Genomic DNA, 25,271 nt, shown 5'->3' on the forward strand with positions numbered 1-25,271 from the left:
GGCCCTTGGCGGCGGCGGGGCGGCGCGGCCGCGGGAGCGCGGCGGGGAGCGGAGCGGGGCCGATGGCGTTCAGCGCCTGGCAGATCCTCTCGCCGGTGCAGTGGGCCCGGTGGACATGGTCGGCGGTGCGGGGCGGGGGCAGCCCCGGGGGGGCGGACGGCGAGGCCGGAGGGGAGGATTCGGCGGCGGAGGGCACGGCCCTCGGCTTCAGGCAAGTGACCCGAGTCCGCCGCCCCCCGCGGGGCTGCGACGTGTCCCCCCCGTCCCCCCCCATCCGCGCCTCGCTGCCCGCTCGCTGCCCGGCATCAGCTCGACTGCCCGGGGCGGGGGGGGGCGCATCTTGCATCGCGGGAGCGGGGCGGGGGGGGCGCGGGGCTGCGGATTCCTCCCGGGAAGCGGGGGGGAACGATCCCGGGAGCAGCGAGGCTTTGCTTCCCCCCCCCCGGCCCGCGGCTGCCGCTCCGGAGCGGTGCGGGGGGGGATGATGCCGAGGGAGTGCGCGGTGGATGCTCGGGCCTGGCTCGGCGCGGGCTGGGGGGGCGCGGGGGGCTGCTCCTGATGTTGTTTCACCTGCTTCTCCCTCTTCCGTTGGCCAGCGCGTCCCGCCGGACAGGAGCGAGCGGCGGCCGCAGGATGCCCACGGCCGGCCGGCCTGGCTGGGCGTGTGGGCAGCGTGGAGGATGGCAGAGCCAGCCCTGAGAGCGGTAATGCCTCACTCTTTTCCCCCCCCCTCGGCAGCTCGGACTCCGAAGGGAATTTTGAGACCCCTGAAGCAGAAACGCCGACCCGCTGGCCGCTAAAGGAGCTCTGCGAGCCGCCGGCAGCGCCGCCGCCCGAAGCCGGGACCCGCGGTAAGGAGCCACCGGGCACCTCCTGCTTCTGGGCGCGGGGTGCGGAGCGGCGGGGTGGGGGCGAGGAGAAGCTGCTCGTTTGGAGTAACGCCTGCCACATTTTTTGTGGTTTATGGCCTGGATGGTTCAAATGCCGGCGCTGGGGGCTGTGGCTCGGCGAGGGCCCGTGCTCTCACTCCAGCGCTGGTTTGTCCTCGTGTCTCGCACCGGCCGCTGCGCTGAGCCGGGTCCCCCGTAACCCCCGGCCTCTGGGGACCCGCTCCCCCTCTCCTCGTGCCCTTCGCTCCAGGACGGTTGGTCTCTGTGGCTGAGCTTGGTGTTTATGTCTGGTTTTGCGCTGTCGAGAGGAGGCTTTGAAGCTCTGGCACCTCTGCGGCGGCGGCTGGGGGTTATCGGGGCAGGGCAGGGGCCCGCTCTGCGGCTGGGCAGCGTCAGGCCGTCTGCGAGCCCCCGGGGGTGTCTGCAGGAGGGCAGCGCCTCTGGGACGGGGGTCCCGGACCGGCCGCCCTGAGCATCCTCTGCCCTCTCTTGCCCGCCTGCCTCTGGCTGCTGCCTGGCCCCTGGCTTGTGACGTGCAATATTTGTGCTTTTCTTGAGCCGGTACCTCGCTGCCTGCCTCGGAGCGAGCTGGCTCGAGCCAGACCCCGCGTCCCCCCCATGCGGAGGCCCGAGAGCTGCGTGACCCGGGCAGTAACAGGGTGCTGTGGTCTGCGTCTCCTGGGGGGTTGTTTGGCTGTTGGGGCAGATCTGGGTGCCCACCCATCCCCGTGCGAGACGCGGGTTTGTTTGCTTTGGTGGAGAGAGCGCTCGGTTCAGGCTTCTGATCATCGCAGCTCGAGGAATAATCCCTCCCTTATAAGAAGGGATGGTAGAGGCATCTCTACTTTGGGGGATGATGTCTGGGGAGGGGAAGAGGGGAGATAAAGGCTTTCCTAGCAGGTACGAGGATCGTTTCTGCCAAAGCTTCTGCTCAGGGCAGCGCCTTGCCTCGGACTCCGTGGTCACCCGCCTGTGCCCCTGCACCCCGGGACGAGCCGCTCCCCGGGGCCCGGCCGGCACGGCAGCGAGGGAGCCGGCTGCAGCCCGCGCACAAAGCTCGCAGTGTGGTCGGGCCGAGGGGATGATCTCTGGCAAAAGCTGTTTTTCCGCGGCGGCTGGTGGAGAGCAGGATGTTGGAGACAGCCGGGCCAAACCCGCTGCCTGGCTGCGCCCAGCTCCGTCCCTGCCCGGGCCTCGGCTGCGTCTCTTCAGGGTCTCTGAAATGGTGGAGGGAAGGGACTCCCCGGGAGCTTGTCATGTGCAGGAGGCACCCTGGGCTCTCAAATCGCCCTACCTTGGGCAATGTAGACGCTGAGCTCCTGTCCTCACAGGGCTGTTTTGCAGCAGCGTGTGCCCTTTCCTCCGCCGGTGGCTGGGGGTGGCAGCGGGGAAGCGCCGTGCTCGGGAGGCCCCGGCGTAATGGCCGCTTGTCAGCGCCGCAGCCGCCGAGCTGTCGCGCACGGCCGCTGGGGAACCGCTGCCACCACGCTGTGTGCACCTGGGGGCAGGGGCAGGGGCAGGGGCAGGGGCAGGGGCTGGCACAGCACCTCCCAGGCTCGGGGTACCGGCAGGAGCAGGTGCTCAGTCTCCCAGCTGCAGCTTCACCCTTCGTGGGCTGGGAGCCGTAAGGCAGAAGCCGCGGAGCCGGGGGCCGGCTGCTCCACGCGCAGCTGAGAGGTGGCCTGGATGCATTATTCTTGGGGACAAAATTTCAGCCGGTCCCCTGGCCCCGGGGAGGGGGCTGTGCTCAGGCTTCACGCCCGTTCCAGATCGCTGGAGCTGTTTTCCTCTTGCTGTCTCAGACGGTGGAGGCTGTAATTCTGTCTCATTCTTGCTGAAGGATCTTCAGTCATCTGCCAGAGGAAGATAATTCTGTGCAAGGAAATGAGCAGAAGCAGCAAATATGGAACCGTCAGTGACGGGAGCAGCCTCACCAGCTTTTACTTCTGTAACCCCGATGCGGGGCACGTGTTTTCCGGTGCGCCAGTGGCAGCATCGCTTGCCGGTATGCTAATTCTTAACAGAATAGATTTAAAAATAGATCAACGTCTGTTAAACAAAAGCGGAAAGCCAAAAGAGGAAAAAAGCCGTTAGCTACGTAAGCCTGAGCTGAATGTACCGGCCAGATATCCTGTGCTCAGGCTGCGTGCGCGGGTGAGCCGGGGAGGGAGAGGAGCGTGACTCAGGCTGTGCACAAAGCGTGAGCCGAACCAGAGGCTGCGGATAGTGGAGGGGTTGTTCTCGGCGGCTTTGGCATTCAGGGCTGCGCGGGGGATCAGTGCTGCCTCACTTGGTTGCTGTCTGTGGGATGAAAAGGGCGCGGAGCCTTTGCCGGGCTGCTGCCAAGTTTTTCTGATTCATTTAAGGGAGCGAGGGGTGGCATGAGGAAAGCTGCTTGGCGGTGGTTGTGTTTCACTGCAGCCCGAGGAAGGCAGGCGGACCCAGGACCGTGGCACACGCACAAAGTGCCCGTTACTGCAGTGCCAGACTGCCCTGCCTGCACGTTTCTCTTCAGAGTAGAAAATCTCCACCCTCAACTTTTGCCAAAATCACAGGCGAGTTCCTGAACTGTCCTTCACCCGCGCGTGTCTCCCGGTGTATTCCAGTTCCTCGGCTTTCGGACTGGCTGAGCGGGCAGGCTGCCTGCAGGCAGGAGGGAGTGGAGCAGCTGAACTGTCTCGGGTGCAGAAAGCAAGTGAATCACAAAATTGGGAGACCTGGGTGGGTGGTTCTTCTAATTTTTGTGAAGAAATGGTCACACGCACCATCGCGGCTTCTCTCCCCGCCCTGCAGACATCCACAGCAAGGAGAGGTGGTTTGCGTGCTGACTGCTCGTTATTCAAGAAGTAATTACTCATTGCTTGGGTTAGAAACCAGGATGGGCTTGAGTCTGTGAGAACGGCGGCTGCAGAACCTTCCGGTGGGAACGCAGAATGCATTTTAAAGGTGCCTTTTGCCCTGACTTTGAAGTCTGTTCTTCTATTCAGGGCTGTCTCAGTGAGGTTTAAAACATCTGAGCAGCACAGCAAGTGTAATAAAGTTTTCGTTGGGGTCTGTTAAGGAGGTTTTCCTGGTTCCTAATGATGGAGAGGCCTGGCAGGCGCTGCCTCCGCGTGTTTTCTGGCTGCACTCCAAGTACGTATCCACTGGATTTGTGTTTACTGACGCATTTTCTGGGGCAGCAAGGCAATGTCTATCTGGACGGAGCTTTTTTGCAGTCGGAGGGAGCTTTTTCTGCAGTCTCAGGGAGCACACAGCCCCTCATGATTCACTGCCATGGCTTTTAGCATCCTAGAGATCAATTATGCAAACCACGAGCCATCAGCTGAGTCAGGGTTGTTGGCTCGGTGTCCTGGATTGGCCCGGGGACCAGATATTTGCCTGATTCACTTTTCTTCTGCCAGCCTGTGACTCGCTCGGTCACCAGCAGCCGTGAGCTGGCTGCAGATGGCTGCGACGGGAACAGCCCTTCCAGGGAGACTCGCTGGGGCTGCGGGAGCTCGTCGCTGGGAGCCCCCCGCATCGCGGGGCCGCGCTCCTGCGAGCGCCCTGGGCAGCTGCCACCCGCGCGCCCGGGCAGGGCTGCAGCAGTGGAGGGGACAGGCAGGTTTCTCCATCACCCATGCCGCTGTTCCCAGCCAGGTTTTCCAGCAGTTTGGTTCTGGCCTTGGAGGAACTGGCTGGGCTGCGTCTGCCTGGAAAGCGGGAGCCGCGGGTCCTGCTCCCCGATGGGTGCTGAGCACCCCAACACCCCGTTCTGCCTCATCCCGGGAGCCTGTGCCACGCTCCCTGGCTGAGATGCGGGAGAAGAGGTGTGGATGAGGCGGGCGGAGGTGACACCTGGAGTTTTCCTCTTTTTCCTCTTTTTTTTTTTCACCCTGTGCGGAGTCCTGGCTCTGGGTGCTTGCTGGGTGCAGCTTTCAGGGTGCCTCGGCAGATAATGAGCTTCCCCATCCCTTGACAGCCAAGAAAAGATTAAACAGTAAAAGGATTTAGGGGAAGGGATCGGAGTAATAGTCATTAAGTCATGGATCGGGGTTTGTGAGGAGGGAGCTGGCAGCAGCGCCGTGAGCCTGGCGTGGGCGCACAGGCAGGATTTCTGCAGGCAGAGGTGCAGGCAGCGTGTGGGCAGGACGGGAGGTGCGGGCAGGCGCGGTGCTGAGCAGAGCGGCTCCAGCGCCCGCGCCCCGCTGCCAGCAGGCCCTTTCCTCCCGGCTCGCCATGATCTGGGGGGGTCCCATTGCTCTGCTGGGCCCCCCCTTCCCGCCCCCCCCCCCCCCTCTCCAGACACACGTGGGGTTTTTGCTCTCCTGGGGCTTCGGCTCCTCGTGTCGATGCAGCGACAGTTTGTGAGCGGCAACCATGTGTGGCTGCTGTATCTGGAGCTCCAGATTTACGGGGGACCCTCCCAAGGGCCGCGTGTCCCCGGCAGTGGCAGAGCCGTGCCCTTGACTCTACAAGCGAGCGAGGGCTGGGGTGTTGGGGGGGGGCAGCCGTGCTGGCAGAGCCACTCCCCCACCTCGGGGTGCAGCGGCCGAGTCCCGGGGAGCAGTTTTTGTGTCTCTGCCCCGTTCACGTCCGGCTCCGCAGCACTGGCACTGCACCCCCCCCGCAGCCTGTTACCTGCTTATTCAGCCACCACAGCCTCCCCTTCCCATTCACCCGCGACCTGCCCGTTGCTCCGTTGCCCCCAGCGTGTGATTTACGCGCGTTTTCTCCACTGTGTTCCTGGGCTTCACATTTTGCAGAGAGCGCTTGAAGCCAGGGTTACGCAGTTGTTCTGGCAGGTGGGGAAGCTGAGCTTTGGGTCTGCGGATCCCCCATAAAATCTGACCCTGGAGCAGCTGTGAGGAGGGGAGAGGAGCCCCCCTGGAAGGGGGTGCGCAGCGAGCGGGAGTTTAACCAGTTCCTTTTATCTTTTCAGAGCCAAGTGGCCATGGTGACCTGCTGGTAGGGGAAGCCGTCCGGGACAGCTCGCCTGGGAACCACCCCAAAGATGAGGCTCAACCGGAGACCGGAGCCCCTAAAGCCGTCTGGGATACGAAAGGGGAACCCGGCCCCGAAGGCTGGTCCCTGACAGCACCGGGAAGCTGGGCTGGCGCTGGCTGCGCCGCCGGGGCCCCCGCGGAGCCGGCCCCGGTGCCCCGTGCGGGCAGAGCCGCCCGCGAGCGGGGCATGTCGGGAGAGGCCGCGGCGGACGCCGACACGGGGCTGGGGGGGCCGACGGCTGATGGCCCGTCCTGCGAGTGCTCACCCAGCCGGGGCCAGCGCGGGGACGGGAAAGCGCCTGCTCTGGGGAGGAAAACAGAAGAAACCACGGAGGAGACCCCGGTGCCCCAAGCGTCCTACCCGTTCGACCCCGAGCGGTACGACGAGAGTGTGAACCCCTTTGAGTCAGGGGGCTGCCGGCTGCAGAGCTCCCCCCCGGCAGCCCCGCGCCGCCTCCCCGCCGCCGGCGGCAGCCCCGGTGAGCTGCGGGGGGACCCGGCCCCGGAGCCCCAAGGGCAGGTCCCGAATCCCGAGGTCGATTTTACGGAGGGGGGCGAGAGCGTGGAGGCCAGGAGGGCCGCGTCCAGGAAGGGCAGCAGGATCCCGGCCAGCAAGCTGACTCCGAAGAGACACCGAGAGCCCCCCAGAAAACCAGCCGAGGAGGCGGAGAGGGGTCCCACGGAGCCGCCGCCCCCCCGGGGCTCCCCCCGGCGGGGTCCTGCGCCCTGGGACAGCCCAAGTCTCAATCCCTTCGATGGCAGCTCAGCACTGCAAAACTCGCCGGCTCTCCCCAGGGGCTCGTACCAGTTTGACCCCGATAACTTTGACTCCGTGGATCCGTTTAAGCCCACCAAGACCCTCGCCAGCACTGCTGCCGACTCCTGCCCCACCGCCGATAACAGCCTCAACGAAATCCTCGAGTCCCAGACGCTGGAAGTGCAGGACGATCTCCTGAAAGGCAGAGACTCCCCGAAGAAGCCCAAGTCGCGCCTGATAACGTGAGTGCCGGTGTGCGCGGAGCGGGGGCAGCCCCCGCCGTCCCCCAGCAGCGGTGACGGTGACGGTGCCTTCCCCGAAATACCGACGAGCACCCCGGGTTCTGCTGCCGCCCCGGTTTTATCCCAGCGGAGGGGCAGCTCCCCCCTCCCCGCCGGCACCCCGGTCGCTCAGAGGCGCACGGGCGGAGAGGGACGGGTGTGCTGGAGCGGTGCCGGTGTCCCGGGGAGGGCTGGATCGGGACCCGCTCCGCAGGATCTCCTTTGGAAACCCCCGGGGGGCTCCAGCTCGCGGGGTCGGGGTGCAGGCGCTGTAGGGTCGTGGAGTCAGAGCAAACCCCTAACGGAGGCTCGGGCCCGCGGGGTTTGCCAGGCAGGCGCGAGGGTTTCAGGATCCTTCGGGAGCGTGTGGGTGCCGTTCTGGTTAATCAGATGCTGCCGAGACATTTTGTGAGCTGCCACTGAATCGCTCGTTTTATAACAGGGGAAGAGAATAGAGGGTGAGCAGGCAGATTGTTTGTTGCCTTTACCCCATCTGCACAGGCGGTGGGGAGCTTGCTGGCCCTTGCTGAACTATTTCAGTGCATTTTCAGTTCCTGCACCCTGCTCTTTAAACCCCCGTGTAGATGGTGGCGTTTGACAGCGCCTCCAGGGAATGCAGACAGTGTTCTCTCCTCCTCTGGGAACAGGTTTAGTGGCTAAACCCTCCTGTTTTCTTGGTATTTCACCTGTTGTATCAGAAACGTCCTCCAGCCTGTGTCTGGGCAGTGCTGGAGTCTCAGCCTGACGGTTAAGACAGCCGCTGCTGAGCCGGGCTTAGCTCTGCCTGCCCCCCCTCCCCAGGGTCGCTGAGCGGCCGAGGGAAGCAGAGGGGATATTGCACGAGGGAATAATTGCCCGGCCAATTTTGGGTCCTTCCACCATAATTTGTGATTGCGCTTAACACGGGTAATTGGAACCAGTTGAAAGCAAAAGCAAGAAATAAGCTTAAAAGGGGAAATTTTAGGAGTGCAGAGTCTGTGGCTGCTTTGGCAGTAAAACCAAAACAAGCCGTCGCTTGGCTACTGGATTCTTTGGTGGGAAAACTAGAGTGGGGTTTTGCAGAGAGAGCAGATAAAACCTAGCAGGCCAAAATAAGGGTACGTTGGATGTTTTTCTTTCAGAAATACTTTGCAAAGAGTTGAGAAGGGTTTGTTTAAGTTGCTGTTCCCGCGTGTGGCCGCGGGCGAGCAGGAGCTGCGCTGGGGGGGGAGCAGCGGGGAGTTTCCAGGCTCCCTCCCCGTCAGCTCGGAGCAGCAGCGGCTGCCCTGGGCCCTCACCTCCCCGGCAGCGGGATTTGCGGTGGAATCTCACCCTGCTGCCACGAACAGCAAATGCAGAATCAGGGCATCCTGTATTTGTGTGTTCCTTCCAAAAAGACAGAGCTGGGCAACTCGCTGTGCTTCTCCAGAGGAGGGTTAATATCCAGGTCTTTTCACACGTTCTTCTTCTCTCCATCTGTCTGTCTCTCTCCCTGTCCATGCTTTGGTGCATCAGGACTACTGAACAAGTGAAATTTCTCTGTTTTCTGTTGTAAGTACTCTCTTCTGTATTTCTTTCTTCTTTTCCTTTGCTGGTTTTTGTCCTCTCTCTCTGGGTGTGTGCTGGCCCCACTTGTCTCCATGGCATGCAGGCTCCTCCTTGCCCTTCGACTCGTGCTCTCCGCTGTCTGATTTGTGCCCCGCAGCTCCGGGGTCCCCCCGGGGCAGCTTAGCCTGGCCAGGGCCTGGGGAGCGGAGAGCTGGCTCTCGCAGCATGCCGGCTCGCAGCGCCTGTGGATGATGTACAAGCACTCGAAACCCACATGTCACCTAAAGAGGGGGGGAGCAGGCTCCTGGCAAGCCAGGTCCCTGCAAAGACGGGTAGATTTCAGTCCTGGAGATGAGGGTGACTTATGCCCCCTCCCCACATAAAACCCCCAGGGAGGCCGCTGCTGTAGGGCGGAAGGAATCAGCTGGGAGTCGGGGGCTGCCAGGCCAGGGGAGCTTTGCCCTCCCAGCCGGCTCCAGACAGGGCTCTTTAGATCTCTGGTGGCTGCCAGAGCTGGTTTGCTCGTGGCTCTCCCCTCGAGCATCCCTCCGGTGCCCAAAGCCAGGGCGTGGAGCTGCTCCGTGAGATCCTGGACGGGTCAGAACACGCAGTTCCAGTGAAACCGCTTTGTCCGCTGCCCTGCGACCTGCGCTGCCGAACCCCGGCCCGAGCAGCCCTGCGGGGGGACGCCAGTGAAATATCGAGTGCCCCGTGCCCTGCGCCCCCAGGCTGGCTGCTGCCCGCGGGGAGGGACGCAGGAGGGACCGGGGTCACCCCCGTTTAGTCTCCCGGCCGTGCTCGGTGTCTCTCGCAGGTTGTCACCCTCCCCCAGGACCATCTGGGCTTGTCTGGGCTCTGCCCTCGCGTAGGGAGGGTGGGAGGAAGGTGCGTGCTGGGCTCAGCTCCTGATCTCTGTGTGATCCTCACCGGGCAGAGCTGGGGCCGTCGGCCTGCGCTGTCTTCTCCCCGTTTCCCCGTCCCCTTCAATTAGGGAGCTGTTACCTTGGTGTGGGGTAGGGGGGGACATCAAAACGGCTACCAGGTGACCCCAGCCCCGGGGTGGTGCAGAGCAGAGGTGGGTAGGACACGGCGAGCTGCGGTTTAGCACGAGGGGGAAAAACAGCCAAGAGCAACTTTTCAGTCTGACCCAGGTGTGCGTGATCGTGTGCAGATAAAACATCCACTCGTCGTGCGATGGGACGGGGGGGCTGGAGGGTGAGGTGGGTGCGGGCGATTCTTTAAACGTAGGAACTGCTGGCTGCAGCACCAGGCTCCTGCCCGTCCCCGCGGCGGGGAGCGCCGAGTCTGGAGGCAGAGATCCCTCCCCAGGAACCCGCAGTCCCGCGGGCTGCCCCGGCCGAGTGAGGCTCTGTGCTCTGGTGGGTTCGGGCAGGGCAGCGACCCGTGGGAAACGCGTAAACATGGAGCGAGAGGGCAGCGAGATGTGGGAGGGGACCCGCGTCACCTCGTCACGGACCCTGTGCCACGCGGGACTTGTCCCTCTGCTGCCTCAGGCCACGTCGAGCTGCGGGTGCCGGAGGGTCGGACGGGCCGTGCCTGCGGCCCTCGCGCAGCGGCTCCGGGACGGCACCTTTGGAGGAACGCAGGAGGAAATTCAGGGAGAGCTTCCTCGCGTCCAGCCACGGGACCACCTGCAAGATCAGCCTGAGCTAAACCCGCCCCCCACGGGCGAGGCTTCTCCCTGGGGCAGCGTCTGCAGCCGGTGCCCCCCCAGGCAGAGCTCTCTGACCAGCAGCCCTCGGCCCCTGCCCCGTGGGACACACGCGGAGCCTGTGGCGACGTCCCAGACAAACCTCCAGCTGCGGGGACAGGCCTGAGACGGCCGGGAAGTGGCTCCTTCCTGCAGAAATTCATCGTCCGCTGCGACCCGGGGATGTCCTGGGCGCACGGGGCGAGGGCGCAGCAAGGGGAACCTTTCTTTAGCCATTGCCCCCCCCGGGGCTCTTTCTACCCACTGTCGACGGGAATAAACACTCCAACACAAACCCTGTTGTTCTGTAGCGTCTGTTTTGTTCGCTTGTTCCTCCTGTTCGCTCCAGAACTTGCTCTGCCTCGATATTTCACTGGTGAGTGGGGTTGCTGGCACGCGGCGGGGTGCAATGCTCGCGCTGGGGCTGCCTCCCCTTGCTTGGGCTGTCTCGCACGCGTCCCTGCCCCCTCCCCACGCAGCCCCCGCGAGCCCCTGCCTCAGCCGGCCGCTTCTCTCTCCTCCGCAGGAGCGGCTGCAAGGTGAAGCCGTACGAGACGCAGCCCCTGGCCCTGGACGTCTGCGCTCAGGTACGTGGGATCTGACCCCAGGAGCTGCTGGTGGGGTGTTGGGGGGCTGGGACGGCGGCGTGGGGAGAGCTGGGCTGGCCCGTGCCTGCAGCAGCATCTGCCCCAAGGGCTGGTTCCCCAAAATCACTCCTTTTCCCAGCATGGTGTGTTTCCCTCTGCCAAACCCTGCCGAGGAGCTGCTGGGGAGCAGCTTGGGGGTGATGCTGAGCCTCCTCCTGCTCTCCGCAGGCCGTCCGGCGGCCTGGCTGCGTTAGCTCAGTCCCACCTAACCCCGTTCCTGGATCCCGCAGGATGAAGGAGCGTTGATCTCCGAAATCCCAGACATTGCAAATCGGGATGGACGTGCCACGGACGAGGAGAAGCTGGCCTCCACCACCTCCGCGCAGAAACCGGCCGGGCTGGAGAAGAAAACTGAGCCGGAAGATGACCTGGAGTACTTCGAGTGCTCGAACGTGCCGGTGCCGGCGGCCAAGCACGGCGTGGAGGGAGGTGAGGAGCATCCCCGGGCCTCTGGGGCTGGGCCCTGTGTGCCCCCGGGCAACCCGCAGCCTCCCGCCATGAGCCCGTGCTGTTGAGGCAACGCAGCTTCATGGCACGTTATTTACGCTGACTAAAGGCTCCGGCAGGTTATAACGAACCCTCCAAGTGTTTATCTGTTTCCATCATGGCAGACTCGCGGCACAGGCTGCGGTGGCTCAGACACTCCCGGGGGTCCCTGCGAGCCGAGGGCCGAGCCGCCGCGGTGCTCCCGCCGCACGCCCTGGCACGAGGGCTGCGGGTGGTGGAGATCTCAGTCCCCTCCGCTGATGCATTTTGCTGTCAGCCTCCTCCGTAATTAGCTTCTGACCAATCCATTAAAAAATAATTAAAAAATAATTAAAAGCCAGGCAACATGACGTGTAATCAATAGCAAAGTTATAGGCGCAAGCAGGAGCAGTCACCGCGCGGAAGGTTTGCACCCATTAATCATTTCTCCTGAATGCCGTGCAGAGCTGCAGGCTCTCAGGAGAGGAAAACAGTCCTTTGTCTCCCAAGGGAGGAAAAATCTGATAGTCAGCAGAGAGGCTGGGAGGTTTTATTTATTGCTGCTCCTCTCGGAGGGCCAGGCAGGGGTGCACGGGCGCGGTGCTGGCTGCAGGGACGGTGCCGTGACCTGTGGGAAGCGGCCACCGACCAGGGCGCAGGGATAAACGGGGGGGAATGGGGGGGAACCTGCAGCCGCCTCCTGCCTTTCCTGGCTCTCGCAGCACGCTCCTCTCTGCCCAGTTAACACACGAAGAGCCGGTCACGTCAGTGGTCGTTTGTGTGATGTTCATAAATTATCTCCTGCGCTACATGAGATGGCAGCACGTCCGCGCGCCGCGGGCGGCAGGAGACGGCTTTTATCTCCTCTCGGCTGCTGGTCATGGCAGGAGCCTTGGGGCAGCCCCGGCGGGGGACGCGGGGCCCAGCTGGCCTGGGATGAGGCTTCTGCTATTCGGAGTGGCCCCAGCAGCTGGGCTTCACCCAGGGACGCCTCCTGCCCGCGCCGGCCAGCAAAGTGCAGAACCACCCTGTGCATCTTCATTCCTCCTCCTCCTCCTCACCCCCCCCCCGTGGTCCCCAGGAATGGCCGGTGGTGGGTGGCAGCTCTGGGGACGCAGGCACGGGGCTGAGCTGCCACCAGAGGGGAGTGTTGGATTCTGCACCCGAGAGTGCGGGAGGGGGGCTGGCAGGGGTGCGGGGTGGGAGCTGGGGGCAAAGCAGCCTTTTGGGAGGGGAAGGTCCCCCAAAGGGGACGTAGAGACGCGGGGGTGCCCCTGTGTGGGTGCCCTGCCCCCCACGTGCTGCCAGGGTCCCGTTCCCCGGTAGCTGAAGGTTGTATTTCCTTGTCTTTAGGCTTAGAAAAGGAGATCTCCAAGCCGACGGAAAAGGATGGGCCTGGCATCTTCCCCGTGAGTGCCTCTTGCTTCCTCCTCCCTCGCCTGCAGGGAGGCTCAGGGCGGCTGGGACGGTGCGGCGCTGGGGTGGCTGTGCTGGCGTGGCACTGGGGCGACTGTGCCAGCACTGGGGAGGCTGTGTCGGCACCGGTGTGGCACTGGGAAGGCTGTTTTGGTACTGGTGTGGCACTGGGGTGTCTGTGTTGGCACTGGGGTGGCACTGGGACGGCTGTGCTGGTACTGGTGTGGCACTGGCCGATGCTTCTGCCTGCCCCACGGTGCAGAGTGCTGGGAGGAAGCTGCAGCAAACATCGCTCTCGTCCCAGATGTGCTACCATAAACTCTCTGAAATTAGTTTCTTTGGGAGGTAAAATCCTTGAAAGGGCCCTGCGGGGACTTGATAAAACAGCGGCATTTTCCCGGCAGGTCTGGAGGAGCCCGGCAGATCCCGGCTCCTTCCCCCGGGTGCTGCTGCAGTGGGTGGGAGGGAGCGGGGCCGTGGCCGGGGGGGCAGCGAGAGATAACGCTGCCCTTGGAAGAGCCTGGACGGCAGAGGAAGGGCAGAGGAGATGACGGGGAGGGCCAAGCCGCGGGCGGGGGCTGTGACTGGGACGCAGGAGTCCAGGGCTGTCTCCGAGGGCCGGCCGGGGCCTGGGCACCCCTCGAGGGATCCCCACACGCTGCTGTCAGGAGGTGCCGGACAGATTGATGAGGGGATCAGTGATAAAAGCCCTGGCTCGGCGGCTACCGGTGACCCTGGCACCCGGCAGGGGCACATCTGCCTGGGGACACCCCCGATGTGCCCCACGGAGCCTTTGGAGTGGCCCCTCAGCTGCAAGGGGGACCCTGCGGCCGTTTTGTCGCCCCTGGGCAAAGCTGCCGGGGGTGGCAGCAGGTGACAGCGAGATTAGCAACGTCAGCAAAATCAGTGTCTCTGAGACAGCTTTAACTGCGCTAAACCCCGCAAGGGCATGATGCAAAGCGAGCCTTTGTGTGGGGAGCGCGGGCAGGCTCGGCCCCCCCGCCCGGCCGGGTCATCCCGAGCCCCCGCGTGGGTTTGTGGTGGGACGGGCAGTGGGCAGAGGCCTCGCAAGCGCTGAGGTGCTGTTGGGGGCAGCTGGGGGCTGAAACCCCCCGGGGTTGGGCTGCCCAGACCCGAACCTGCCCCCGGGGGTGGCTCCTGCCACCGGCCGTCGCTTGCCCGCGAGCCCCCGCGGGGTCCCGGCCGTGCTGGGGCCTGAGCAGCAGTCGGAGCGCAGGGGAGGGGGAGAAGCGCTTTCGTGCTCTCGTTTCCAAAACACGGCAGAAGCAGACTGCTTCCTCCGAAGCACTTCTCTATTTATGGCCTGGCAGCGGGTTCCCAAGGAGACGGCTGCGCGGGGCTGCCACTCGGCTGGGGCAATGAGGGGAGGAACGCGCCGCGGTGTAAAACTCGGTTGGCTTTTCTGGAGGCCTTTCAGGCTGCAGGACCCCCCCGAGGGAAGGGTTGGGGGCTGGCATCCAGGCAGGGCTGGGCGCCTGGGTCACAGCGCTGAGCTCTCCCCCCAGTTTGGTCCCTATGCCTGCAGCACTGGTGCGGAGGAGGGTCTGGGGGGGGCAAAGCAGTGAGCCATGGAGGTGCAACCCCCTCGGCCCTCGTAGGAGCTCCCGTCATGGAAACAGGAGGTGCCGGGAGCATCTGCACGAGCTTCTCCGATTTCGGGGCTCTCCCGGGCAGCTGGGGCACCGTGGGATGGGAGGGGAATGGGAGCAGCCTGGGGGCTCTGCAGGGGGGTGAAGCCTTGTCCCCCCACCAGCTCCCCCGTGCCTTCGGGGCGATCAGCAAGGCCCCGCAAACATCCCGGCAGCACTTCGGATGCCATCAGGGACGTCTCTGCCTGACCGGGAGGTGACGGGGACAGGCGACCCAGACCCTCGCTGACCCCCCGCCTGTGCCTCACAGTCAGCAAAGAACCTCCAGGCTGGAGATATTTTTAAACCAGCCACGGGGGAAAGCGATGTCAGACGTGAGCACGTCTCTGCTCGGAGCTGGGTCTCTCTTCCGAGATGGGCCCTTGCCGGGTCTCTCCTTTGCGGGGCCAAGCCCACGGCGCCGCCCCAGCTCCTGGCAAGGGACTGGGCAGAAAGTGCATGAAAAATCCCCCATATGGGCTCTGCCGGGTGCCTGGCACCGGGCTCTGAGCTGTCGGTGTGCAGGTAGGGAGGTTCAGTGCCCGAACAGAGGCTGATAAAATGGGGGAGAACACCCCAAGCAGGGGAAGCGGGTGAAAAGCAAAGCCACGCAGCATCCCGGCTGGATGATTCCCCCCAGGGCAACGCCGGGCTGTGCTCCGTGGACAAGTGCCCCACGGCTGTCACCAGCGTGAGCAGGAGCGAGAATCCCCTGGACAGCATCTGCCTGAGTGAATCCGAGAAGACGGCCGTGCTCACGCTCATCAGGGAGGAGGTAACGGCCGGGGCACCCCCGGCTGCTGCGGGGGGAGCGGGCGCAGCTCCGCGCTGCCCGGGGTGGGGGGGTCTGGTCCCCTGCGCCTCGCAGGCGTGGGGCAGCCCGGGAAACCGCCCAGAGCGTGTCCCAAGGGTCCTGTGTTTGCTGCAACCTAGATAATCACCAAGGAGATCGAAGCAAACGAGTGGAAGAAGAAGTATGAAGAGAGCCGCCAGGAGGTCTTGGAGATGAGGTAAAAGCCGCCTCCTTGCGAGCTCGGTCCGTGCAGCGCCGTGCTCCCCGCGGGTTAGCGGGGCTGTAACGGGGTGTATCGGCTCGGCATCACCGCGGGACGTGTCTTCTCTGCGCTTGTGCCCGACAGTTTCTTTGTTGCAGGAATAAAACCCTGAGGTGTTAGCGCAGGCAGGCTGCTGCTGGGGCTGCCTCGGAGGCAGTTCACTGGCCACAGAGGTGTAGGTGTGTGTCTGCAAAAAAATGCTGCCTCTCATCTGCTTTTTTTTCTCCCTTCCTTCTAGGAAGATCGTGGCTGAGTATGAGAAGACCATTGCCCAGATGATAGGTAAGGTGCCGTCGCCGGGCTGGGGCAGGGACCCGGCTGCCGCGGCCGTCCCCGCTCAGTCACCGTGTCCCCGCTGCTTCTCCGTCACAGAGGATGAGCAGAGGACAAACATGACATCCCAGAAGAACCTGCAGCAGCTCACGATGGAAAAGGACCAGGCTCTGGCAGACCTGAACTCTGTGGAGAGGTCCCTGTCGGATCTCTTCAGGAGATACGAGAACCTGAAGGGCGTCCTGGAAGGCTTTAAGAAGGTCCTTGCCTTGGTTTCCTCTGTCTCCCTGGTCCCTGGACGCAGAGTTCCCGTGCAGCACTGTCCCCCCCCGGCTCTCCCATCCCTCTGTGCTGCCTCAGACCCCCCGGCCCCTGCCCGGAGGACAACCCGCTGCCTCCCCTCTGCCCGCTCTCCCATACACGAGCAGAGTCTCTCGGGCTCCCCGGGGAGCCGCCGTGGGGTTCTCCGGCTCCTCTCCGCGCTCCTCCCTGGCGTGCTCCTGCCCAGCCGCCGGCCGCGGAGCATCGAGCCCTGGGCAGCACCAAGGGAAGAGGAGATGCCAGGTCAAAGCGCCCCAAAAATCCCTGCCTCCATCTAGGCACCGTTTTTCCATGCTGCCAAGCTGGATAAGGGGCTCCAGCATAAGGGAGAAGCTGTGTCTATTTAAAGCCTTTTTCTGTTAACACTCAGAAGAGGATACATCATCCCGTCAGAGCAACATCTCTGTCCCCAGTCTCCATGCAGATGGATGTACTTTTTTTTTTTTTTTTTTTTTTTTTTTCCAGAATGAAGAAGCTCTGAAGAAGTGTGCTCAAGATTATTTAACCCGGGTCAAGCAAGAAGAGCAGCGGTATCAGGCCCTGAAAGTCCATGCAGAAGAAAAATTAGACAAGTAAGGTCATGCACGACGTTGCTGGGTGCTTAAAGCCCTTGTAGGGCAGTGTCTGCTCTTGGCTTTCCTGAGGTTGGAAGGCAGGAGCTCACGGATGTGAAAAGCTGCTTTCTACAGCCTTGGGCACAAGCGACTAAACGGCTGTAAGTAAGCCAGCACAACCCCCTGAAGGGCTTCTCTGATCTCTGCTTAGTTGTTTTCAGTGGGGAAGCTGACCTCACAGTCTATTTACAGTCACTCCACAAGCCCCCACATTTCGGAGGGCTCATGCCTGTGGCATGCGGAGGGATCGTGGAGCTACCGAGGCCCCACGGATGAGCCGTGGCTCACTCACACCCGGTAGCCCTGAGTGAAGTGGGTGAGGAACTGGTTTAGCTTCGCTCGGAGAGCAGAGGTTCCACCCAGGGGTTTGGAGGAGCTGAATGCATCCAGTTCCGTGCAGGTTTTCCATATGGGAAGCCCACCCCTGGTCCCTCCAGGCGGGCGGAGCCGGGCCCTGCCGATGTCGCCTGGGCTGGCCTCGTGCCGCGGGGCTCCTGCCCCCCCAGACGTCACCGCCAGCCCCTTGCCTCCATCCCCCGCAGAGCCAACGAGGAGATCGCCCAGGTGCGCACGAAGGCCAAGGCGGAGAGCGCGGCGCTGCACGCGGGGCTGCGCAAGGAGCAGATGAAGGTGGAGTCCCTGGAGCGAGCCCTCCAGCAGAAGGTACCGCGCCCGCCCGCGCCGCCTCTGCCCCGTGTTGCTGTTTTGCTGCCCCGAGCACCCTGACGGAGGTGGCCTTCGGATTTTTGGCTCAGAAAGTGTTTTGTGGCTTTGGTTCTCGGGGTATTTTGTGGTTTGCTTGTTTTGTGGGGGGGTTTTTTGTTTGCTTAAATGTACGACCATGCCCTCTTACAAGGGAGGCGATGCAAGCTCTGCCCACGGCTGCGTTCGGGGCTGGCACGTGTTTGGCTGTGCTGGAGCATGGGCAGGGCTTCGCCTGTGCCCGCGGCAGAGACGTGCTGGGCTGCAGCTGGGCAGCACCGGGGTCTGTTGGAGACGAGGAGGGTGAGCCCCAGGGTGCCCACGGCACCCGGGTGGTGCACAGAGGAGCGGTCGCAGGGGCAGGCCCTGCCCTTTCCTGCGCTGGCTCGGTGGCCCCGGGTGCTGTCCCCCGTCCACGCCGCCGCGGGGGTCCCTCAAGTTCTGACTTTCTTCCAGAACCAGGAGATTGAGGAGCTGACCAAGATCTGCGACGAGCTGATAGCGAAGCTGGGAAAGGCAGATTGAGTCTCACCACCCCTCGTCCAGCACTCTGCACTTGGCTGCTTTTCTCGTCACGTCAAGCACCTTGCCTTATCACCCAGGAGAGCCCCCAGAAGAGAAGCACACGCGTCCGCCTGCTCCAGCCCCCCCGGCCCCCCGGGCAGAGCCGCTCCTCACGCTGCCCCTGCCTCAGTCTCCCAAGAGCTCTGGGCTGGGTTCCCCGTGGTCAGAGCGGGGGTGCCTGTCCCTCCCAGGGTCCTCTCAGCAGGGAGGTGACACCCCGGGCTCTGTCCCCCCCGGCCAGGCTGTGCCCCCACACTCTTGTCACTTACTGTCCTCATGTGCTCGATCGCACCGGTCCGGCCGCGCGGCAGGTCCTGCCCCGGGACCTGGGTGATGCCGGGGCTGGAGCTGCCGCCTGGGCGCCGGGGAAGGGCACCCGGCCCACGAGTGCACACAGCTGGGGAGGCAGCGAGGGGGCTCAGGGACCCCAGACACCCGCCGCGGGTTTGGGGCCGCCAGCCGGGATCCCCTGGCTGAAGCAGCCTCACGGGAGATCGGTGGGTTTGGGGGGAGCTGGCGGGGCTGGTCCCGGGACCTGGTACACGGGTGACGTGCAGCACAGCGTGTCCCTGTCCCCGGCCGTGCCCGCTTCGGGGGAAGCAGCCGACACCGCTGCGTTCGTGCACTTTATTAGCATTTACGAGCACCCAGGTGCTCTGCTCACTTCTCCCCGGCGGGCACGGTCCTGCTACACGTTCCCCCAGGAGCAGGGATATGGCCACTTAACCAGCAGTGGCTTACGTCCTCTCAAAGGAGAGCCCGGCCTAGGGGAGGGCAGGAGGCTTCTGCACCAAGAGGTGTTTGGGAAATGGAGAAGTTGGTTCTGGAGAGCTGGGGCTTGTCCGTCCGTCTGCCCATGACCGCCCTGGCACCTCCGGAGACTTGTGAGCGTGGGGTTTCTAGGCTGGTTTAAAATGCCCAAAGCCAAGGCTCTTGCTGTTGGCTCCCCACGCCACAGTGAGGTTAGTTCCCCACTTTGGATGTTGCAGGAGGAAGGAAGCAAACCCTGAGCCGCTTCACAGCTTCAGGCTCTGATCCGCGGTCAGTGCAGGAGGGCGAGGAGGAGTGCGGTCCTGCCCGGGTCATGCTGCTGTCAGAACCCCTCCAGCACTGAACTTTAAGAGAACCAAACAAAAGCCAACCTTTACAGGCAAAGGCAGATCCGGGCAGCGGTAAAATACACTTTGAAATCTGTCTGGACGCAGCCCAAGATCTGCCTCTGGGCACAGGGAGGCTGCCTGCGCTCTTCCAGGGGGGGTTACATTACTTCTCTGGCCACGCCGAGCTCCAGCGGGACCGCGCTGTGCTGGGGGGCTCTGGGGCAGTAGGATTGTTTAGCTCTGTGTGTCGATCCCGTGTGTCGATCCCGTGTGTCGATCCCGTGTGTGCCCTCCTGTAGTGCCGCTGGCACGGGCCGGCCTTGCCCCTGAGTTTGGCCTCGTGCCGTTTTCCTGCCTGCGGCCCCTGGGCCGGGTGTTGGCAGCAGGATCCTCTGCTGCTGCCTTGAACGGAGTCGTAAAGCGTCAAAAAAGGGAAATGCTCACTGTTTGGCCTGTTTCCTACCCAGCCTAAGACTTTCGCAAACCTTTTTGCTGCTACCTTTTTGTAAAAGAATGGAGCTGTTTTCCTTCTGTTTTCTAATTCCCGGTGCCGAGCATGCAGTGCAAGCGGCTGTTTAAATCGGAGCCATACACTTGATATATATTTTGTTAGTTATGTATAGAGAGAATTTATTACACGCCGAAGCAGGTGAAGATGCCAGCAGCCTGCCCCGGCACACAGAGGCCAGGCCTGCTCACCGTGCTCCCAGTTACCCCAGTGAGCGGGCTGGTCGGTGTGTGGTGGGCGGCCGATGGCCGGTGCCGCTCGGAGCTCCGCGCCCGCGGCTTTGTGCTGGACGTTCACCTCTTTGCACAGTTGACAAAAAGGAAAAAACTTTTTTTTTTCCTCCTTTTTTTTCCCCCCTTTTTTGCCCCCTTTTTTCTCCCTCTTTTTTTTCCCTCATTTCCCCCCTTTTTCCCCCCATTTTTCTCCCCTTTTTTTCCCTCCCTTTTTCCCCTCCTGTTTTTTTTTTTCCCCTTTCCTGGCTGCACTTAGCTGGGCTTCAGCAGGGTGATGGTGCCAGCCGGGAGTGACCCTGCAAGGTGCTGCCCCTTGGGACCCTCTGGGGGTCTGCGCAGGTATTGAAAACCCTCGAGAACCAGGGATTTGCTGGGTTCTTCTCTTTGCAGCCCTTCAGAAAGCGAAGGTCACCAGAGAGCAGCGTGGCACGGGCTCTTGGAGCTCACAGGTTGATTTGGGGCGGTTTCTGGTTTGTTGTTGTGCCCGTAGCAGCGCTCGAGGTCCCAGCACGAGGCCGATGGAGCCGGAGTCGGGATCGCCGCAGCCCTTGGGCTGTGCCGGGCGCAGGGACGCGCCGCTCGGCGTGTTGGCTGGACACGGGGTGTCGGTGCCCCGGTCCCTCTGTGTGAACGTTCACGTCCCGCTCTACCTGAGGGGATGAAGTCCCGTCTCTGTCTTTGCCCCCCCGGGGGTCGAGGAGCAGAGCACCAGCCTCGGGGCACGGGGCTCCCTGGAGCTCCGTGTCCGAGCTCGGTCTCTCACCTGGGGCCTTGTTCCAGCTCCGGAGGTGGCTGATAATTGCAGAAGTTTTGATTTCGGCACTCCCCCGGACCGCAGCCTGCCTACGGCGCGTCCCTGCCGCAGTCCCCCCTCCCTGGCAAAGAGGAGCCCCCGGGAGGGCCGGGCTGGCTGCGGGGAGCAGCTCCCAGGGCGATAACCCGCGCGGGCAGATCCCCCCGTCGCCGCTCCCGGCCCCGCGCTCGCTGCCTCTCCCCAGCGCTCGCGTCCCCGCGCCTGCCAGCATGCACTTCCAGTCTGGGCAAAGAAGATTCCTAAGGAATGATTTATTAACTATAATATGGTTATAGTTACATATATATAAATATATATATAATGGTTATATATAATAGGAGGCGTGTGGCTGTGAACGGGCAGGCCTGTCGATCTCGTGTGCTGCTCGCCGGGGGCCGCCTCGGCCCGGAGCTCCCCAGGGCACGGGGGGCAGAGCGGGACCCGGCGGCGGGGGGGCTGCGCCGAGGCCCCCGCACCTCTCTGGCAAAGACGACGCGTTGGGACGCCGCCCCGCTGCGCCCGCCGGGGGTGGAGGCAGCAGGTACCCGTGTGTCGGGGTCGCAGCCTGGTTGTGTTCGTCGTCGTTTTCTTGCCGTAGAGTCTCAATATCCCTCTCCGGCGGTGGCGGGTCCCTGTCAGCCGCCCGTGTTGCTGTTTGCAAGTGTGCGTTTGCCAGCAGATCTCTGTCTACAATGAAGTGCCAACGAGTGACCACCCCGACTGCAAATCACTTCCACCCGTCCCTCCAGCCTCCCCCCGCCGAGGCAGGAGCTTTCTCTGCACTGACTACTACCCCCATCGCTTCGTACCATGTATGTAACTGCCATCGCCATCAGTTTTATATGTACAATAATTTCCCTTTTATATGTCAGGTAAATATTTGTAAGAGTTATACTCACACAAATGAGATTATTATAATGATTACTAATATATTTTTTTCCATGTTTCATTGCCTGAATAAAAATCGTGTTTATCGCTCTTGAAAGCTGTCTCGGTGTTTGTCGGGTCGGTGAGGGGCGTTTGGAGAAGTTGGGTTTATCTTCCAGGAAGGGCCGTGTGCTGTCTCGCTTTTATTAATGTGGTTTATGAGGCAGTTGGTGTCAAATAAGCACCGTTATCATCTGCTCCTGAGACCTGTGTTCGTAAACTCTGAAGTTCAGACCCGAGATGACTTTGATGACCCCTTGACTCCCACCACGCTGCAGTGACTCCCCCAGCAGGTTTTGCGGGACCGTGGTGCAGCCGCCGGTGAGCTCGGCCGGGGGGAAGAGCTGAGGACCGCGGGACTGGGCTTAATCCCCGCGGTGTCCCTGACGCCTTTCAGGGCCTCGAGTAAATCCCTCTGTAAGGACGGAGAGTGCCCAGCCCCGGGAGCGCTCTGCTGGGCTCCCGGCCCCCCTCGGGCTTTCAGTCGTTCTCTCTTATGGTGGGTTGGAAACTTTGGAGGGTTCTGCCCCAGCTTGACTGCTGCAGACAGCAAGGAAGGGGCTATTCTCTGGATGGCGCAGATGGGCTTGGTCAAGATCTCTGAAAGCCACCACAAGGTACCGTGTGTGGACATGGAGAGAGTTCCCAGAGCAGGCACCGGTGGGACGTGGAGCAGAGCCCAGCTCGGCAAGCATGGGCTGGTCTGGCCCCCTCCACCGGCACTGGGCCAGTGCTCTGCCCCGCTCGCACGCCCCGGGCCAGCCCGTGCCCTTGGGGACCCACGTCTCGTCCTCTCCTGCTAAGATGGCATTAGCCAGGGGCTGCAGTTAGTGTTATCCCCAGCCCGGTGACCCAATCGCCCAAGCAGATTAGCTGTAAGACCTTAAGACAAAACAGAGGCTACGTGCCCGGTGCTGCACACTGCGGAAAATGTCCGCCCTGAAGACCCTCCTGGCCCTGGCCATCCTCGCCTCCCTGGCCGGAGAAAGTAAGTGTCCCGTAGCTCAAGGCGGTGCTGGGCGGGGGGAATCGCTGTTGCTGCTCTTTCGCTTGCTGGCTGCCCCGTCCCTGCTGCCCGCCCGCAGGCTTGCCCGCGCCCGGCGTGGCCCTGCCCGGCGCTGCTCCCATCCCTGCAGAAAAATGGCATTTTGGGGGGACAGCGGCTTTCTCCCCCGAGGAGCACCCTGCCCCTCGCCCAGCCGAGGAGGTACCCAAGCCAAAGAACAGCAGCTTCTCATCCTTAGAGCGGTGTTTCCCGCTAAAACTTGGTTCCACAAAGGCAAAATCACAAAAATCCGTCTTAAGAGGCGGGAGGGTGGTTGTGCCACGGAGCGTGGCCGCGCCGGGCCGGCTCCAGGGTCTTTGTGCCACGGGAGGATGAACCCTGGGCTGGTTTTGGCTGATGGGAAACGAGCGGCTGTACCTGCAGAGACGCGCCAAGGAGAAGGGCGAGACGAGCCGTCCCGCCGTGCGGGGTCGGGGAGGGCTAACGGCAGGGAGTTACGGGCGCTTGGCCCCACGAAATTCCAGCTTGCCCAAGACATGGGTTTTCTCCTTTCCCAGGAGATGCAGGCGGGAGCTCTGGCCTTGCGAGACTCTGCCCAGGAGCAGGGCCCCGCTTGCCACGAGAGGGCTCTGCTCAGCCAACAAAGCAGATAAAATTTTTCCCCCAGCATCAGCGGTAGTTTAATTGTCACCATCAAAATCAAGGGCTCCTAATTTCGGGTAGGAGCAGGACCTGTGGGGTTTTCGAGGGAGGAGGTGCTTCGCCTGCAGACATTTAAACCAGCGCTGTTATTTAAAGTCTCTCGCTGTCATAAAATGATAATAACACTTTCAGATTTGCTCCGCTGGTTCCTAAACTGGCAGTTGTGCGTTTCCCTCTCCCGAAGGGTCAGACAGCCCTTACCCCGGTGACCAGCTCTGGCGCACCGAGCGCCGGCGGGGCCAGGGGCTGGTTTTTATCTGACACTCTGGAGATGACTCGTCCTTCCCAACCCCCCCGCCTGCCCACCCTCGCTGCCTGTCCCTGCCTGTCCCCCCTGGGCAGCGCCTGGGGGTGCACGCTCCGTGCAAAACCTTGCACGAGGGAGCTGCCGGGGCTTAGACACACAAACGCACCACACCTGCTTCCACGGGTTGGGTGGATCCTCCCTTCTCCCCCAAAACACTCATTAAAATGAAATCTGGCACAAGGAGGCAAAGGTCTAGGGTGGGCGTTTTCTAAATATTATTTCTACCTATTTTTACTGTAAAGGAAACTGCAGGAATCTCAGCTGCAGGAAGTTTTTGCAGAGCAAGGACTCGGAAGAGATAGCCTGCCCGATTCATCGCTTTCAGTCATACTTGAATGTTTTTTGCGTGTGTTTCGTGGCCAGGGCAGACCCGCAGCTGAAGCCTCCGGCGTGCTGTGGCCTTGCCGATTCCCGGCCGGCCGAGCCGCTGGGCTCTGAGCAGGGCTAGCCCTTGCCCGTGACTCCCTGCCCTGTGCTGGGGGTCACCAGTGGCCGTGGAGACCCACAGACTGTGAACAGCACTTGGGGCTCCAGGACGTTGCTGCAGCTCTCACTCCTCCTCCTCCTCCTCCTCCCCGTCTTCACGCAGGTAAAGCGCTGAAATGCCACAAGTGTGTTGCGTCCAACGAGGACGACTGCAACAAGCAGGGCTCCCACAGCTGCCCCCAGTACGCCGATGCCTGCTCCATCATCACCGCGCCAAGTAGGTCCCTGGGCTGGGGGACCGGAGGGGCTGGGGGGGCTGGGGGAGACCGGGGGTGCTGGGGGACCAGAGGGCGAGGAGGAGCAGGGGACCTGCCAGCACAGACTAGGAGCTGGCTGCCTTTTGTCCCCACGAGGCAGGGATGAGCCACCTGGTTTTTCCAAGTTTTTAGTCCCCAGAAACACGCTGCTGGTCGGAGACAACTCACAGCCCTGTCCTGGCATAAGGAAAGTCCTTCTCCGTGGCACACTGCTCCCACCCTCCAGAAATCCTCACCACCCTCGGTGCAGCCTTGCGGATCATGGCCAGCACGAGGGGCAGAGACTGTTCCCAACCCCCCGTGGGTTCACTCCACAGCCCGGGCTGTTCGTGCCTCACGCGTGGCTGTAAACACGTGGCCACTGACTCACAGCGGGGCTGCGCCATGCGCTCCACAGTGACTCGGGGCGCTGTGGCCATGGGCCATCCCTCGGCCACCGCACTGCTGCTCGGCTCTCCCGGCAGGCCCGCGGGCGGGGGGAGACCCTTTTATCCCCCCCGGATTAGTTATTGGCCGTTTTTATCCCCTGTGACGCAACACGCTGGGACACAGCTCCGTGTCCTCCCCCAGCTTAGGCGGGGAGTGAAGTCCCCGATGCTGGGGGGCGCCTGACCCCCATCTTGCCCGTGCCCTTCCTTGCAGACAGCATCATTAAATCCTGCTCCTACAAGTCCTTCTGCGACCAGGCACGGCGCGGCGGCTCTGGCGGGGCCACCGTGAGATGTTGCTTCAGCGACGACTGCAACAAGTCACTGCGCGGCTCCGGCGAGAGGCCCCGGCCACTGCACCTCCCCAGCCTGCTGGCCACCGCGCTGGCCGGGACGCTGCTGCTGGGCTGGCCGTGAGGGCCCCGGGCGAGGGGCGGCCGGCCGGGGGTAGCTGCTTGCTGCGGTAGCCTAGGGACGGCGCGGGACGGCGGCCGCGGGGTTTGCTCTCTGCTTAGAGCGCGGGAGAGGCCGAGCCGCCACCACTCAAATAAACGCTGCACATCAAACCCGCGCTGGCAGCCACCGCTTCTCATTTACAGCAAAACCGTAACCCTGCCCGCGCTCACCTGGCTTCTTGCGGGAGCGGGAGCTCACCCGAGCGCAG

General features: G+C 62.9%; 1 protein-coding gene across 3 annotated transcripts; it reads left to right on the forward strand.

Annotated features, from left to right (window-relative positions):
* TACC1 (transforming acidic coiled-coil containing protein 1) lies at positions 1–25,178 on the forward strand. 3 transcript variants are annotated; one of them, XM_074928658.1, is made up of 16 exons: positions 1–211; positions 739–851; positions 5,815–6,877; positions 8,411–8,446; positions 10,681–10,741; positions 11,032–11,230; positions 12,620–12,675; positions 14,972–15,106; positions 15,265–15,341; positions 15,625–15,668; positions 15,759–15,919; positions 16,446–16,552; positions 17,137–17,257; positions 17,753–22,409; positions 24,026–24,139; positions 24,822–25,178. In XM_074928658.1, exons 1-14 carry the CDS (start codon positions 63–65, stop codon positions 17,819–17,821), a joined length of 2,391 nt encoding a protein of 796 aa, XP_074784759.1. In that variant the 5' UTR covers positions 1–62; the 3' UTR covers positions 17,822–22,409; positions 24,026–24,139; positions 24,822–25,178. The 3 variants fall into 3 exon arrangements, with proteins under 3 accessions (XP_074784759.1, XP_074784760.1, XP_074784761.1); XM_074928659.1 differs by lacking the exon at positions 8,411–8,446; XM_074928660.1 differs by lacking the exons at positions 10,681–10,741; positions 11,032–11,230; positions 12,620–12,675; ... (7 more) ...; positions 24,026–24,139; positions 24,822–25,178 and adding an exon at positions 9,958–10,473.
* The last annotated feature ends 93 nt before the right edge of the window (positions 25,179–25,271 follow it).

The sequence above is a fragment of the Athene noctua genome, chromosome 28, assembly GCF_965140245.1.
Source record: "Athene noctua chromosome 28, bAthNoc1.hap1.1, whole genome shotgun sequence".
NCBI lineage: Eukaryota > Metazoa > Chordata > Aves > Strigiformes > Strigidae > Athene > Athene noctua.